The sequence below is a fragment of the Carcharodon carcharias genome, chromosome 16 (assembly GCF_017639515.1).
Source record: "Carcharodon carcharias isolate sCarCar2 chromosome 16, sCarCar2.pri, whole genome shotgun sequence".
Lineage (NCBI taxonomy): Eukaryota > Metazoa > Chordata > Chondrichthyes > Lamniformes > Lamnidae > Carcharodon > Carcharodon carcharias.
In genome coordinates, this window is record NC_054482.1 from 85,319,296 (window position 1) to 85,336,414 (window position 17,119).

General features: G+C 41.4%; 1 protein-coding gene across 5 annotated transcripts in view; it reads left to right on the forward strand.

The window, feature by feature from the left end:
- zswim5 (zinc finger, SWIM-type containing 5) overlaps nt 1-17,119 on the forward strand; it is a 252,422-nt gene that overhangs the window by 227,685 nt on the left and 7,618 nt on the right. For all 5 annotated transcript variants that reach the window (XM_041207622.1, XM_041207623.1, XM_041207626.1 and 2 more), the window contains 5 exons: nt 5,564-5,701; nt 6,719-6,979; nt 8,518-8,653; nt 10,057-10,214; nt 13,389-13,552. In XM_041207622.1, coding sequence (XP_041063556.1) covers nt 5,564-5,701; nt 6,719-6,979; nt 8,518-8,653; nt 10,057-10,214; nt 13,389-13,552 — 857 coding nt within the window. The remainder of the gene's footprint in view (nt 1-5,563; nt 5,702-6,718; nt 6,980-8,517; nt 8,654-10,056; nt 10,215-13,388; nt 13,553-17,119) is intronic.

Consider the following 17,119-nt stretch of genomic DNA (forward strand, 5'->3'; position numbering starts at 1 on the left):
TTTTCCCCTTTGAATGTAAATTCCCAATGTTCCACTATGTCTTTGGACTTTACCTCTCTAATAATACAAATCTCTCATAGTACCAATTTTACCAGTAACTTTGGGAAAAATAAACACACTGGGCAGAATTTTACCTTGATGGGTGGGCGGGCCCCACCGGCTCTCAGCAGGTGGGCAGCCGATCGCTGCCACCAAAACGAGCCCCACAGCCATTTTAAGTGGGCAGGCCAATTAAGGCCCACCCAGCAGGCTGCCTGATGGGAAGCGCTATGCGCTTCCTGTGTCCCCAACTGTCAGAGTGCACTGGGAGATCGCTGAAAGGCTGGCAAATATAAAAAAAACAATTTAAAAATTCATTAATATGTCCCCCTCATGTGAAAATATCAACAATAGGTATCCGTTTTGGATACTGTTGGTGGGGATGACCTATCAGGGACAAGTTGTAGTGGTCACGTCTCTGGCACCGAGACTGGACCCTCAGCTCAGAAAGGAAGGAGGGAAAAGAGGAGAGCAGTAGTGATAGGGGATTCGATAGTTAGGGGGACAGATAAGAGGTTCTGTGGGAGAGATCGAGAATCCGGGATGGTCTGTTGCCTCCCTGGTGCCAAGGTCCGCGATATCTCGGATCGAGTTCTCAGTATTTTCAGGAGGGAGGGTGAGCAGCCAGATGTCGTGGTCCATGTAAGGACCAATGACATGGATAGGAAGGCGGAGGAGGTCCTGCAAAGAGAGTTTAGGGAGTTAGGTGCAAAGTTGAAGGACAGGACCTCCAGGGTTGTGATCTCAGGAATGCTATCCATGCCACGTGCTAGTGAGGCTAGAAATAGGAAGATAATGCAGCTAAATACATGGCTAAGGAGATGGTGCAGGAGGGAGGGCTTCATGTTTCTGGACAATTGGGCTCTGTTTCAGGGAAGGTGGGACCTGTTCCGACGGGACGGTTTGCAGCTGAACTGGAGGGGGACTAACATCCTTGCGGGTAGGTTTGCTAGTGCTGCTCCAGGGGTTTTAAACTAGATTTGCAGAGGGAGGGGAAGCAGAGTGTTAGAGCAGATAGTGAGGTGGAGGAGGATAAAGGTCAAGCAAGGAATGCATGTATAGACAGAAATCAAAGGTTTGTACATGATAGAAATGTTCTCAGGTGCATCTATTTCAATGCAAGGAGTATTGTCGGAAAGATAGATAAGCTTAGGGAGTGAATTGGCATGTGGGATTACAACATTATTGCTATTATTGAGACTTGGTTGCAGGAGGGGCAGGACTGGCAGCTCAATGTTCCGGGATTCTGTTGTTTCAGATGTGATAGAGGGGGAGGGATGAAAGGGGGAGGAGGGGCATTACTAGTCAGGGAAAATATCACAGCTGTGCGTAGACAGGACAGCCCGGAGGGCTCGTCTACAGAGGCCATATGGGTGGAGCTGAGGAATGGGAAAGGTGTGACCACACTAATAGGGTTGTATTATAGACCGCCCAATAGTCAAGGAGAATTGGAGGAGCAAATCTGTAGAGAGATAGCAGACCGATGTAAGAAACAGAAATTTGTGATAGTAGGAGATTTTAACTTTCCACATATTGACTGGGACTCTCATACTGTAAAAGGGCTGAATGGCTTGGAGTTTGTCAAATGTTTTCAGGAAAGTTTTCTAAATCAATATATAGAGGTACGAACGAAAGAGGATGCAATACTTGATCTCCTATTAGGGAACCAGACAGGTCAAGTGACAGAAGTATGTTTAGGCGAACATTTTGGGTCCAGTGACCACAATGTCATTAGTTTTAAGTTAATTATGGATAAGGATAGGTCTGGTCATCGAGTTGAGATTCTAAATTGGAGAAAGGCCAATTTTGTGGAAAAGAGAAAGGATCTAGGGAGAGTGGATTGGGATAAGTTTTCTGGCAAGGATGTGTTCAGTAAGTGGAAGGCATTCAAAGGCAAAATTTTGAGTGTGCAGAGTTTGCATGTTCCTGTCAGGATTAAAGGCAAAGTTAACAGGCAAAGGGAACCTTGGTTTTCAAGGGATATTGACAATCTAGTTAAGAAGAAGAGAGAGGTGTATAGCAGGTATAGGCAACAAGGAGCAAATGAGGTACTTGTAGATTGTCGAAAATGTAATAAAATACTAAAGAAGGAAATCAGGAAGGCAAAAACATGAGGTTGCTTTGGCAGATAATGTGAAGGTAAACCCGAAGGGTTTTACAAGTATATTAAGAGTAAAAGGATAGTAAGGGACACAATTGGTCCCCTTGAAGATCAGAGTGGTCATCTATGTGTGGAGCCTCACAAAATGGGGGAGATCTTAAACAGTTTTTTTGCATCAGTATTTACTCAGGAAACTGGCATAGTGTATAGGGAAGGAAGGGAAACAAGCAGTAGTGTCATGGAACATATAGAGATTAAAGAGGAGGAAGTTCTTGCTGCCTTACAGCGAATAAAGGTAGATAAATCCCCCGGGCCTGACATGATATTCCCACGGACCTTGAGAGAGACTAGTGTAGAAATTGCAGGGGCCCTGGCAGAAATATTTAAAACGTCTTTAGCCACGGGTGAGATGCCGGAGGATTGGAGGGTAGCTCATGTTGTTCCGTTGTTTAAAAAAGGCTCCAAAAGTAAACCAGGTAATTACAGGCCAGTGAGCCTGACGTCAGTAGTAGGTAAATTATTGGAAGGTGTTCTGAGAGACCGGATATACAATTATTTGGACAGCCAAGGGCTGATTAAGGATAGTCAGCATGGCTTTGTACATGGTAGGTCGTGTTTAACGAACCTTGTAGAGTTTTTCGAGGAGGTTGCTAAGAAAGTAGATGAAGGAAAGGCTGTGGATGTTGTCTGCATGGACTTTAGTAAAGACTTTGACAAGGTGCCACATGGGAGGTTAGTTCAGAAGGTTCCGACACTTGGTATCCATGGAGAGGTTGTAAACTGGATTCGAAATTGGCTGTGTGGGAGAAGACAGAGAGTGGTAGAGGATGATTGCTTCTCAGACTGGAGGCCTGTGACTAGTGGTGTGCTTCAGGGATCTGTGCTGGGACCATTGTTGTTTGTTGTCTATATCAATGATCTGGATGATAATGTGGTAAATTGGATCAGCAAGTTTGTTGATGACACTAAGATTGGAGGCGCTGTGGACAGCGAGGAAGGCTTTCAAAGCTTGCAGATCTGGACCAACTGGAAAAATGGGCCAGAAAATGGCAGATGGAATTTAATGCCGAAAAGTGTGAGGTGTTGCATTTTGGAAGGACAAACCAAGGTAGGACATACACAGCAAATGGTAGGGCACTGAGGAGTGCGGAGGAACAAAGGGATCTGGGAGTTCAGATATATAATTCCCTGAAAATGGCGTCAAAGGTAGACAGGGTTGTAAAGAAAGCTTTTGGCTTACTGGCCTTCATAAATCAAAGTATTGAGTATAGGAATTGGGATGTTATGGTGAGGTTGTATAAGACATTGGTGAGGCCAACTTTGGAGTATTGTGTGCAGTTCTGGTCACCTAACTACAGGAAGGATATCAGTAAGATTGAAAGAGTGCAGAGAAGATTTACTAGGATGTTGCCGGGTCTTCAGGAGTTGAGTTACAGGGAAAGATTAAACAGGTTAGGACTTTATTCCTTGGAGCGTAGAAGAATGAGGGGAGATTTGATAGAAGTTTACAAAATTATGAGGGGTATAGACAGAGTAAATGCGAGTAGGCTCTTTCCACTTAGATTAGGAGAGATAAACACGAGAGGACATGGCTTTAGGGTGAAAGGGGAAAGGTTTAGGGGGAACATTAGGGGGAACTTCTTCACTCAGGGAGTTGTGAGAGTGTGGAACGAGCTGCCATCTGACGTGGTAAATGCGGGCTCATTGTTAAGTTTTAAGAATAAATTGGATAGTTACATGGATGGGAGAGGTCTGGAGGGTTATGGACTGGGTGCAGGTCAATGGGACTAGCGGAATAATATTTCGGCACAGACTAGAAGGGCTGAATGTTTTTCTGTGCTGTAGTGTTCTATGGTTCTATGTTAATGAAATAAACAAAAACTTTATTAAACGTTTTTAAAACCGTTATCAAACCTCATCCCACCACTGGGCCCCTCAAAATCGTTGACGATTGGCAAGGTAAGGGCCTTAATGAGGCCTTTAATTAATGGCGGGTGCGCAAGGATTTGGGCACCACAATTTCTTATCTGCAATCACAACTACAGCTGCACAATCCCACCATTAGTTTCATAAACTGCAGATCCCCATAATTATACCTACATCACCAATGAACTCAGTGGGTAACTCTCTGACTTTACTTTCCATGGGCAAAGCTATAGACGCTGCATTACTAAGCAATACTTTCAATCAGACTTTTTAAGAGTTGGATGCTTTGCAGCTTTAAAATGTTGACTTATTCTATTGTGGAAAAAATTACGTTTTCAAATCACAGTATCACTTGAATCTATTTCAAGAAGCGACATGCCTTATTTCAATCTTTATTGTGGAAGGACCAAGCCCCTTCCAACAGGTATTATGTTTTTTATGTATTCACATGGGTCTATTCTAACCCAATTGGTTTCGCTTCTTGATCAGCTGGTGGAACAAGTGTAAAAGTAAAGTCTATCTTGTCTGATTGTTGTATCGTGCATTACCTAGATTATACATTCAGGCAGAAATACTACAACTACAGTAGCTTGAATTCTAAATATGTTTTGTTTGCTAACTTTTTAAGATTTTGCTTTTAAGCAAGACTAGGTTAAGAACAACAATTATGTTGGTTAAAATCAGAAAAAAAGTTAGCAAAATAATAGCATAAGTCAATTATTTTGGCAGCAGTGCATGGGAAATGATTGTAGTTTGTACTGTACAATGGGAGCCAACTTATTATAAAAGCAAATTCCCAGATATAAAACATTAATAGGAGAACCATCAGAAGGATCCAACAACTTCTCATAGTCAAGGACGTCCACGTACTTCCTGTGAACATATAATAAATGTGGGCCATATCAAGAGAAACTTTGCATCTTGTAACCGGGATACATAGGTAGCCTACTCTTGTTGGGTGTTTTTCCACTCATTTTGTAACTAGTGGGCCGCAAAGGCATTTACAGTTGCACAACATGGGTGTTCAGTAAAAGGTCAGTAGGTATCTTTTATGCCTGGGAACACTTAACTCCCATGCTGAAAAGAGTTTACAAATTGGAGTTACATAAACTTGAAGTAACTCATCATTCTTCACGAGCCCCCTAATTGAGAAAGACTTGGAAATAAGCCATTAAATCTTATTTGGAGAGAGGAATTGGGCTTGTTCCAATTGAATATTTCCTCATGATCACAGAAAGGAATTGGTCATGGTAGAATACAGCTGCCTTTTTTCTTCACCTCTGTTGAAGGAAGATGTTAGTGGAAAATAAACTCCAAGGAGCAAAATTAAAGGGGATGACAAAGTCTGTTGGAAAAAGAAATATACTGTGGATGTATAGGACTGGAATTCAGTTAGAAAATATCTCTGATTTGTTAGTGAATGCAAAGAATTTTTAATAGGCCCTCTGGAGCATATTATACACTATTGATTTTTTTTGTTGGATTATTTCTTTTCAGAATTATTACACAGAGGAGTAACTACAATTACAAATTTGGAAGGGTGGGTGGGTCATCCTTTGGATCCAATTGGATGTCTCTTCGTCACACTGACTGAAGCTTGCCGACTAGAGGATGAGAGTTGTATGGACACAGCAGGTAAGAGAGGGTCCTCTGTTTGTTATTTGCACTTGTTTGTTTCATTGGTGTCATCTCCTTCAACTTCTAGGATTGCTACTAGATAGAGTAGCTTTTGAAAGCTGTTATTCCTTTTCTTTAATTGACGGAGACTAGTTCTATGGTTCTGATCTTGGGTGCTTTCATTTCCTTGAGCCATATGTGCTGTTCTCAGATTGAGTGTTCCCAATTATATCCATAGTCACTGTACATTTTTCCTCTCTGAAACTAAATACATAGTGGTGAGAAGTGTGGAAAAAGGAAGAAGAGTCAGACAGACAAGTTTAGAATAGGGATGTTTTTCATTATTGAAATATCCCCCTCACCCCTACCGTGTGATTTTGGTTTTCGGTGCACTACTAGCAATAGATAATTGAGGGTGAGTGTAATGTGTGTGGTCCCAAACCACCAGGTTCGCTGCAATCATCCCTGGACTGTTTTTTAATGTCATGTAAAGGAGAAATCTGTTAAACAAATATGGAACTGGGCATTGGTACATCTGAGTGAGAATACTGCTGGAGAATAAGGGATGTACAACCCAGCCAGGGTGTAGCTGTGTACCTCATTGGAGCTGTAAAATTAAATTAAAACCTGCACATTTTGACATACAAATGAACAACTTACAGCAATGTTGTTTGTTTAAAAATACTTTACCCTGGGTCCCACATGATTTTTAATTGCAGTACTTAATGGAAATTTCATTTCATTAAAATGGAATTCCTTTTTTTAATCCTAGATTCTGATGTGAGGAAATCTTTCACAGGGTATTGGCTCGTGGGGGACACCGCCCCTTTAGTATTTTATTAAACCATAAGAGTGTATATGGGAATGCTGAAACTGCAAGTTTATAAAGATAATAGTGCATTATTCTCCAATTTTGCTTTAACAAACCAAGACAAATACCTAGGATTTTAAAATGTTCCAGAATTCATTTATGGAACAGATGTTGACATTTTGTCTTGGATTTATTTAGACTAATATCTGTTTTATTCCCATTAGATACTAGCAGTGATCTGAAGCCTGCTACCTACCAACATGTGGCTGTGTCTGGGTACCTAGATAGCAACGAGTCCTACCTTACCCTTGCTATGGAGGTAGCGCTGATGGGCATGGGTCAGCAAAGAGTAATGCCTGAGGGCCTCTACGCACAAGACAAGGTCTGCCGCAATGAGGAGCAAATAATCTTCAAACTGCAGGAGCTTGAATTAGATGAAATGCTTGTACAGGTCCTCCGTAAGCAGTCTGTTATCTTACTAGAAGGTAAACTCATATTTCCAATCAAATCTTTTGAAAGAAAGCAAAGGAGCATCCACAGTTTCTCCAGGAAGATGCATTAGGATGGATGGTGTTGTGCATTAGAAGGGTACCCTTTCAGTTCTGGAAGCAGTAATTTGAGAATTAAGGCTAGATTCAGGCAGTGTAGTTTGACTTTGTTAATTTCAAAGGTTAGGGAGATATGACACAAAGTTTTGTTTTCTTTGGGGTCTGCAGCTAATTATATGTTTCAGGGGCTTGAGCAAATTCTAAGATAAAAGCATATTCTACTGATAGTATGGTCAAGTTAATTGTTGGTATATTTACGCTGTTATTTATTTGATAATATCAGGCCTGACTTGGACTTGATGGTGACTTGGAAGGTATTTCATTTTGTTATAATCAGAAAACTATGTTTTCATAAACCTTCTGCAATATTAAATTGGTGCAGGGATATGCAATCAGCTCCTGCAATTGCACTTATTTCTGTTACAAAATTAATTTAAGGAACAGATGAAGAAAACTTGAGGATCAGTGGAAATGCCTTCAGTAACAAAACACTTTAAGTTCTGCAGTGATTTTTCCAGTACTGCAGTATCACAGCAGAAGATCTGCGCAAACCCTAAAGAAATGGTAATAATTATATTATTTCTCCAAGATCACTGTGCGTCTTCCATCAAAGTTATGGTGGAATATTGGGAGAACTCCCACCAAGTTTAATCCATCAATCTCAGTTTGCAATAAGACTGATCTACAAAAACTTTAAAAGTTGTGGAGAGGGAAGCTGAAGTATTTCTTTTTCTTTAGAAAAAAAGATTGATGCTCATTGTCAAGTTTCCCAACAATTGCTCTTCAATTTCAAGATTTTTTTTTATCGTGTCCACGGACAGTCTATATGTGGCCCAGCCAGAACTGGACACATTTTTGTTTCTTGTTGAATTCTGCAAGATCTGCAATGGTGCAGGGTTCCTCTAGCGATAGGCATTGCAGGAGATGTTGCATAGTCTGTGGTTCAGTTCCACATTTACAAGTTGTTGGGCTGGTTATATACCCCCATTTGCTTAGTGACACATTTGAATGACCTACACCAGTCTGTTAAGGCACTTCCAGGTTGCCCAGTTGCAATTAGTTCCTGGGGGAAGACTTTCATCCAGTAGAATTTCCATCGCTGGGGGTGGTTCAAGACTTGCGAGCCAGTCTTTCCACAAGGGCTTCAAATGGGGTTGATTGTAATGAAACAACACTGTTCACGGAGCTCTTCCTTGACTTTAGGCGGCTGGGTGTAGGTGTATGACCATGTAGAGGGTGCCTCTCATCTGATGTTTGACGGAGTTGCTCTTTCTTGCTGGCTACCGTTCTTCTTATATTTCAAGATAAACTATATTAAATTGAAAAAAAATTAGCATAAAATCTGCAGGAACAAATATATGAAAACTGAAGCCTAATACATAAAAATGTCACCTTGCATGTAAAATTATTTATGTACAAATTCATCAGGACACTCTTCTCTCATCTGAGCTGACAACAATTCTGATCATTAACAGGAGGTCCTTTCAGCGGCCTGGGCGAAGTGATTCACCGGGAAAGCGTGCCAATGCATACTTTTGCAAAGTATCTTTTTTCAGCTTTACTGCCCCACGATGCTGACCTTGCATACAAACTAGCTTTAAGAGCAATGAGGTTTGTAATTTAATTGGAATATTAAATTCTGGTATTGGACGCTTACACTGTTCTGATTATTGTGTGCTTTAATGCTACATTAAAATATGTGAGCAGCTCCTCTAATCATTTATCATACTACTGAATACAAAAGTACTGGATCTGTGCAGATCTCCATGTTTTTTGAAGGTAACTAAAAGTAGACAGGGATGGGCGAAAGGTGATTTGTGTAGTCATGGTGGCCACCACTGGCTTGGCAATCTAGAGCTTCTGATCGAAAAGTAACATCCTGCAAGAATGTGAATGTGGCACTGGGAGCACTGGAATGGTGGAAGGGCATAAGTTTGTACTTTTTGTCTTCCATACGGCGAGAGTCTAGACATTAGTTATGTGTGATTGAATAAGGGTGAGGGAAGGTTGCAAGCAGAGGCCAAAAGATCTACCCTCATAGGAAGAGTGACTAAAATTAAAGCATGACATTACCTTCTGCCACTGGAATAGCCTTGCTCATTTGCTAGTTTCTGGTTATACCCTCTTAAAACTGGAAGGGATAAAAGAGTCCTAACGTTAATCTCTGTAGCACCTGGAGAATGCTTAATTCCCAAGCATCCGTTATATTGGATCTGTAACCTCTTTATTTGGCCTGGGGCTTCTCTTAAGCGATGAACCTGGGTTTGTCTACAAAAGGTGCAGGACAAGGGCAAGCATCAGAGTGATGTAGGAGAGAATGTTCCTGTCCTTTATTTTCAGTTTCCTTCTGCAATGGAAGGACAGTTATTTCCTGGGGCAGGCAGAGAGTCCGTTGTTAGGCTTTGACTCTGGATCTCTTTGTCATTCTTTGTCACTGCTGTTAGGAATTTTGTCTCAGGCTGGTGATAATTTTCATAAAAGCAAAGACAGTGTACCATTTGCACAAGATACATTTTTTTCAGCCTAAGATATATTTAATGGGAAAAAAGATATCTTCACTTGGAACAGCAGCCAATTGACACTGGGCTAAAGTTAGGGCATAGAGCAGCCTTGGTCCAAGCTTGATAACAGCTCCATGCCTAACTTTCCTCACCAGCAATCTGGCTTTACACCAGGGAACCAGGGTAGATGCAGGGAAAATATGTTCCCTTCCAATCCCAACCTCAGCCCCAGTCTCTGTAGAACAGACAGATTGGTTAATGTCTTCTGGTTGTATATTGTTATATGCATCCTGATACTTAGACAAATGTAATGGGGAAAATATTGAATTTGCAGAACATTAAAACCTGGACATACGGCAGTTTAAACAGCACTGTTTTCTGTCAGACTATGACCAATTAAATGATGCAAGATATAATTTATACATTTTGGGCTATCCAGTAGGCCTGTGCACCATTAATAACTATTCTCTACATATCACCTCTGATATATTACAGCTGTCCTTATTTTTGTAGATTGCCTGTTCTGGAGTCGACATCACATGCAGGCGATGTCTCCCACCCTCACCACATTGTTTCAGTTGTACCCAGTCGATATCCCCGGTGGTTTACTCTAGGACACCTTGAGTCTCAACAATGTGAGCTGGCCTCCACGATGTTAACAGCTGCAAAAGGTTAGTCTTATTGCAAACAAAAAGGAACTTTTAATCTCCATATTACTTACTGAATGTGCTGTGCTATATAGCAATAAGGTAAAGGTATACAGCCATATTTCTAACCTATGCCATGGTGGAGAAAGCACCAAGAGGAAGCACGGAACATTTCTACAAGGTAGAGGGTGGAAGTTGCACTGATTTGCTGTCCCCCATCTCCTCGAGATTGATTGTTGACTGTGGTTGGATGTGAGCAAGTCAACTGCATACATTTAGTTGGGGAATGTTGTGTGGCACTGGGAGAGAAAAGATAATAATATACCTTTTTGGGAGTGAAGAGTCTCTCAGTGAAACAAAAACAAATGCCATATGATTGGGCTTAATTTGGGTGGATACTATTCCATAAAAAAACATAAGAACAAAATGTTGCTCATTTTTGGGCTGATAGTACCAAAGATGCCCACTGTATTCTAAATTAGGAGATCAGAACAGTAAATTACATAATTCTCATGATAGTAATCAAGAAGTATATTTATTTACAGTTAGCGTGCTGATAAACATATAGGGAAAACCAGTTAGTATGTTTGGAAAAATTATTTTATTTTCAATTGTACTCATTCTATAGCAGCATGATGCACTCAATCTGATCTGTGTGGTTTTTTAGCGATATATTACTAAAATTCTTTCTGGTCTATTGAAATATACAGAATGACAGTTCATATTGCAACATGATCAGGATCAAAGAGGAATTTTCCAGAACTCCTGAATGGAACTCGGATTTATTTTCTCTTTTTTTTCGTCTCTCCGAGGCAATTACATAGCTGCTAATAGGTGGGCGTACTGAGGGTCAGTCAGCAGCAACATGACTGAATGGTCCAGGCTCAGTGGAACAGCTGGACCTTTTTTGTCTTATCTTTTTCATATATTCACACTTGCACGGAGGGTGGTAGTGGACAGATCCAGTCTCTTATATTATGGAGTGGAATTTTAGTGGCATGAACAATTTTTAATTTTCCAAAATTCCCTAGATTTAGGGAAGGTTCCATTAGATTGGAAAAAAGCAAATATAACTTCTTTGTTCAAAAAGGGAGACAAAAAGCAGGAAACTATAGGCTAGTTAGCCTAACATCTGGTCATAGCAAAAATGTTAGAAGCTATTATTAAAGATGTTAAAGCAGGGCACTTAAAAAAAAATTCAAGGCAATCAGGCAGAATCAACATAGTTTTGTAAAATGAAAATCATGTTTAACCAATTTATTGGAGTTCTTTGGAGTCACGTGTTGTTGATGTACTGTACTTAGATTTTCAGAAGGCATTTGATAAAGTGTCGCATCAAAGGTTATCACAGAAAATAAAAGCTCATGGTATAAGGGGTAACATATTGGCATGGATAGAAGATTGGCTAGCTACCAGGAAGTGTTAATGACATAAATGGTTGACAGGGTGTGACACAGGGATCAGTGCTAAGGTCTCAACTTTTTACAATTTATATACATGACTTGGATGAAGGGACCGAAGTAATGGTTGCTAATGTCTGACAACACAAATATAGGTAGGAAAGTAATTTGTGAAGAGGACAAAAGGAGGCTACAATGTGACATAGATAGATTAAGTGAGTGGGCAAAGATCTGGCAAATGGAGTATAATGTGGGCAAATGTGAAATTGTTCATTTTGGCAACAAGAATAAAAAAAGCTTATTATCTAAATGGTGAGAGATTGCAGAGTTCTGAGATTCAGAGGGTTCTGGGTATCCTAGTGTACAAAAGGGGTTAGTATGCAGGTACAGCAGGCAATTAAGAAAGCTAATAGAATGTTATCATTTATTGTGAGGGGAATTGATTACAAAAGTATGGACGTTATGCTTCAGTTGTGCAGGGCATTGGTCAGGTCACATCTGGAGTATTGTGTACAGTACTGGTCTCCTTATTTAAAGAAAGATATAAATGCGTTAGAAGCAGCTCAGAGAAGATTTACTAGACAAATACCAGGAATGGGTGGGTTGTCTTATGAAGAAAGGTTGGACAGGTTAGGCTTATAGCCACTAAAATTTAAAAGAGTAAGAGATGACTTAATTGAAACCTTTAAGATCCTGAGGGGTCTTGACAGGGTGGATGTGGAGAGGATGTTTCCTCTTGTGGGTGAATCTAGAACTAGAGGTCACTGTTTAAAAATAAGTGGTAACTCATTTAAGACAGAGATGAAAATTTTTTTCTCTGAGGATTGAGAGTATTTGGAACTCTCTAACTCAAAAAGGTGGTGGAAACAGAGTCTTTGAATATTTTAAAGGCAGAGCCAAATAGATTCTTAATTAACAAAGGGGTGAAAGGTTATCAGTGGTAGGCAGGAATGTGGAGCTGAGGTTACAGTCAGATCAGCCATGGTCTTATAGAATGGCGGAGCAGGCTCAAGGGGCCGAGTGATCTACTCTTCCTCCTTCGTTTGCACATATGAATTCTTAAATCAAAATCATCTCCCAATCAATATGTAAAGAGACCATCTAGCCTGTCATCAAAGTTAAATGAAGTTTGCATGGTCTCCCCTTGGTTGATGTCACCAGACTATAGTCCCTTGACTCTACCAACTTTAGGATGTATCAAGCAGTCATTAAAATACAAATTCAACAGTAATGGCATTTTAATTGTGTGGTTTCAATTGGCTTGCACTGTTGAACACAATCAATCCTGCAGCCAGTTTGTCTATAAATGCCATTAATACTCATGGTGTAAATTTAATTACTTAAAAAGTGAACATTACTCATTCTTTGGAAGTGTTTTTGTAAATATTACTGATTAAAATTCCGTCCCACTTTCCTTAGAACTTTCAGTCTATATAGATAACCAGCAAGAATCTGCCAGCTGAATTTTATAACCAAGGACTAGAAAATGCCCTCGAGCAGATGGCTTGTTCTCAGATTCAACATTGTCCATCCTGCTAGTGCTGAAGTGTCTGGCATTTGCCTCACTGTGCTGCCTGAAAACATGGGCAAAGTTGAGAGATCACTTTACGGGGAGTTATAGCATGATGTAATAGAAATATGTCTTCGAAAGTTTCTTGGTACAATATCATCATGTTGTTTGTTCTCTTTTCATGTGACCTAAGAATAACGGCACTGACATTGTTACTCTCAGGCTGATGTGGGAGCTCCAAACTGGTGAGTCCATAGGGCCCAATTAACTTATTTTGACTATTTTCAGGGGATATGCTGCGGTTGCGGACTGTCCTAGAAGCTATTCGGAAGAACATTCACTCCTCCTCCCTCATATTTAAACTGGCCCAGGATGCATTTAAAATAGCGACACCGGCTGACATTCCACCAGACATTACGCTTCTCAACGTGGCTCTGGAGCTTGGGTTGCAGGTAAGAACAATAAATGCACCACTCCAGAATAAACAAACCCAATCCAGGCCATGCTTTTGTGGGTAAGCACAGTAAGAGTAGGCCTCTGTCCACAAGGAAGCAAGGAGGCAAATTTTACCAGTCTTTTCTAGGGAAGCATCAGTAGAGGCTTGGAAATAGATTGCTTGTTGTGATCGAGCCTTCTGAAGATTTGGTGGAAAACTTGAAACAAGGGAAGTGTGGGGCAACTTTCTGTTCAGCAGCTTCTTTGCATCAAGAGTCCGTTGAGTGGTCCACGCGGATCTGTGAGAGAGACTTGGCTTGCAACATTGGAAGTTTTTCACTTTGATTTGTATTTATTCGAGTTGTAGGATTAAAAAGTTGTAACATAGTCTGCAGAAGAGTCTAATTTTCTTTTGTTAGATGAGGCATCAGCTGGTAAGCAATTGTTTGAGAAAGAATGGAAAGAAAATTGAGGGGGATGGTGAGGAAGTCATCAGTGGAGACACTGAATTTTTAAGTCAGAACAGCAACCATATAATATTTTCAATTTTATTCTGTTGGAGCATAAGATGCACTCAGGATGGCTCAAAGAGAATGCCTCTCTGATACACTCTGAACAGAGACAATTCCAGTAAAGAAAAATATCAGTAGGGCAATACAGTGAACAATGGCCCAGTTGGCTTTACCTCAAAGTACAATGTAGTTTGATGCCCATGATTCTCTGAATGATGAATTTGTTTCTTCTGATGTTCGACATGGTCTTGTGGGGAAAAGAAATGTGGTGAGGCTACAGGAAATGCTTCCTGCAGGGAACATTTAATGTAGCTTATGCCAAAGCCACGCTGGTCCACTGTCAAAATAACACTTGATAAAGGTCCAGAACGGTTTATTTGGAGTATCTCCAGTAATATCGACAAGGTAAATTTATGGAGTCAGCCTTGGCTTAGTAATAACACTTTTGTATTTGAGTCAGTAGGTTGTGGGTTCAAGCACACTCCAGGTCTTGAGCACATTATCCCGGCTGATATTTCAATGAAATTGGAGAGAATCATGCATGGATTTTCATCTGCGAGTCAGGTGCGCAGATTCTGGAGAATTCCCAGCTCTGCGAACATGACTTTTAAAAGTCTTTTAGAAGACTTTTAGAAGTTGGGATTGGCGACCCTGGAAGTAGTGAAGAGGGTATAGAGTGTGGAGGTGGCTGAGCAGAAAGCCTGCCTTGGGGATCTGGCACTGTCTCCAAAATTTGAAAGAAAAGAATAAAACATGAAGCATCCCTCCAGCTCTCACCCTCCTCTCTCACCCCCACCATACACTCCCCATGTCTCATCCATGCCAACTCAAGCCACCTCGTGCCCCGTACCCACCCTCATAACCTTCCATACCCTCCATGCCAACTTACACCCCTGTATCCACCCCTGATGGCCCTTTATAGCCCCCATGCCAACTTAGTGCCAATCCCCACCCACCACATTTTTCCTTATATCTACTATGCCAACTCACCCAGTATCCACCATGGGCATACCTCGGAACCCGTGCAGAATTGAGTTAAAATAAAGTTCCACGTGTTTATTGCAGACTTTGTATTGGAAAAAAGCACTCTCTTTCATAAAAACCCATTTACTACATTTCCATTCCTTCAACTACTGTACGCCTTATGACAACAAATATTTCATTCAGTGCATAAACCCTTATAACAACAAGCATTGGAATTCATAGTCCCATTTCAAAGAGACTATAACCACTTGTAGCTGTCAATCAACCTGTGTAATAGCAGGCACCCCACTGTGATAATGAACGGTGATGAAATCAGTCATGCAGCAGTAATCCAGTAATAGAAGCCCTCAGGTTTATGTCAACAGATGGAGTGAACTAGCAAGCAATGTTTTTTTTTGACACCGCAGACATATTTTTCACAGATTTAAAGGACAGGATCTTTCAATGCCTTGACAGTTCCCTTTGAGTGATGTTTTTGACCTCCTCTTCATGCTTTTGAAAGGTTCTCTTGATAGTTTTGACAGGTCCTCATGACAGTTGATTTTAACAAGTCTGGTGACAGTTCAGTGAGCTTGACAGTTAATGAGCTAATGCTCTTTTTATGTACATTTATGCCTTCTTATAAAAATTCCAAAGGGCACTTGACCTCCATCAAATGGCACCTGATCTCCCCCAAAAGGGTCCTGGGACCATATACAAAGCAGTACCTTACCTCTGCAAAGGGTTTTCCTGGCTATCCAAAGAAATGCTCTTATCAGGTCTATCTACTCTGCACACTTTGGGTTTCACATTCCTGGGCTACCATAATCCAACTTGAGAGGAAGCAGCTGATGAGCTAAGTGGCCAGCTGCCTCCATGAAACACGAACCACCCCTGCGACAATGGGAAGTGCTGTGATCAGAGTCCCTCTCATGGAGAAAATCCAGGCTTCAGTGTTTTGAATAAGAAACTTATTTACCCATTCGGGTAGATGTAAAAAATTGTCTCCTTCCTTTAAACTGTTGGCAGTTTCTCATTCTTGGGTTTCTATGCATTTTGGTGTCGCTGGATTTATTTTGAAATTCCTGGGAGTATCCCCGCCGCTGCACCCCGCACCCCCCACCCCTTCCCCACCCCACCACCATCACCACCACCAAGAAACATGTTTGCAATCTACCATAACAAGGCCTGACCTAAATAAAACAAGGAAACTGTATGTTGAATATTATGCTCCAGTCAAGCTCCTGGTGTCCTTCAGTGTAGTGCAGGAACATCGGGGGGAAGTGAAGCCATGCCCTTTTGTTACGGCACTAGCTGTCATATACGGGTAAGCTTAAATGTCTCACCCACTTTGACAAGCCATGGAGAGAAGGTAATAGTGTAAGGTGAAGGGGTAAGATGGGTCGGTGGGGCAGTGGTCAAGGAAGAGTCAGGTGGTTGTGGGGGAATCATGAGTTGGGTGGGTAGTTGGTATTGATGGTGGAGGGGGTTGGTTTGGGTGGCTGATCAGGATGTGGGGGTTGGTCAGGGAGGAGTTGGAGGGTGGTTGGTGGGGTCAGGGGGTAGTTGAGGGGTATGGTGTAGTTGGAGGGTGAAGGAGTAGTCTGAGGGAATAGTGGGGGTAGTCAGGCAGTGGTCATGTCAGGGGGCAGGGGATGGTCAGGTGGGGTCAGGGTAGTTAGTATGTTAGTTGGAAGGTGGGGGTGTAGTCGGCGGGCCCAGTGGGGTGGGGAAGGTGTTTGGGGGTCAGCAGTATAGTTACCTAGGATTTAGAATTAGTTTTAATCCTTCTAACTTTTCCTTGGCAACTATTCAGTTAAGTGAATCAGAACCATTTGAAGTCTCTGAATCAGAGTTTCAAAGGGTTCCAGATGCAGGATAATTGCCCAAATATAGTTGAAACTTTCCAGGCAATGCCCATACAGTGCTTGTGTGGGGACCTCCGAGGGGACCCTAGTGCATATTCTGGGCTACCTCCAGGTACAACCATCAAGAGCACAGGAGATCTGGGCCCTTGTTTTATGAAAATGTAGACCTCAATATTTCTTTGTATAGCATCATTAGCATAATCATCGTTATTAAAGAAGCTGTAGCAGGGCACTTGGGTGA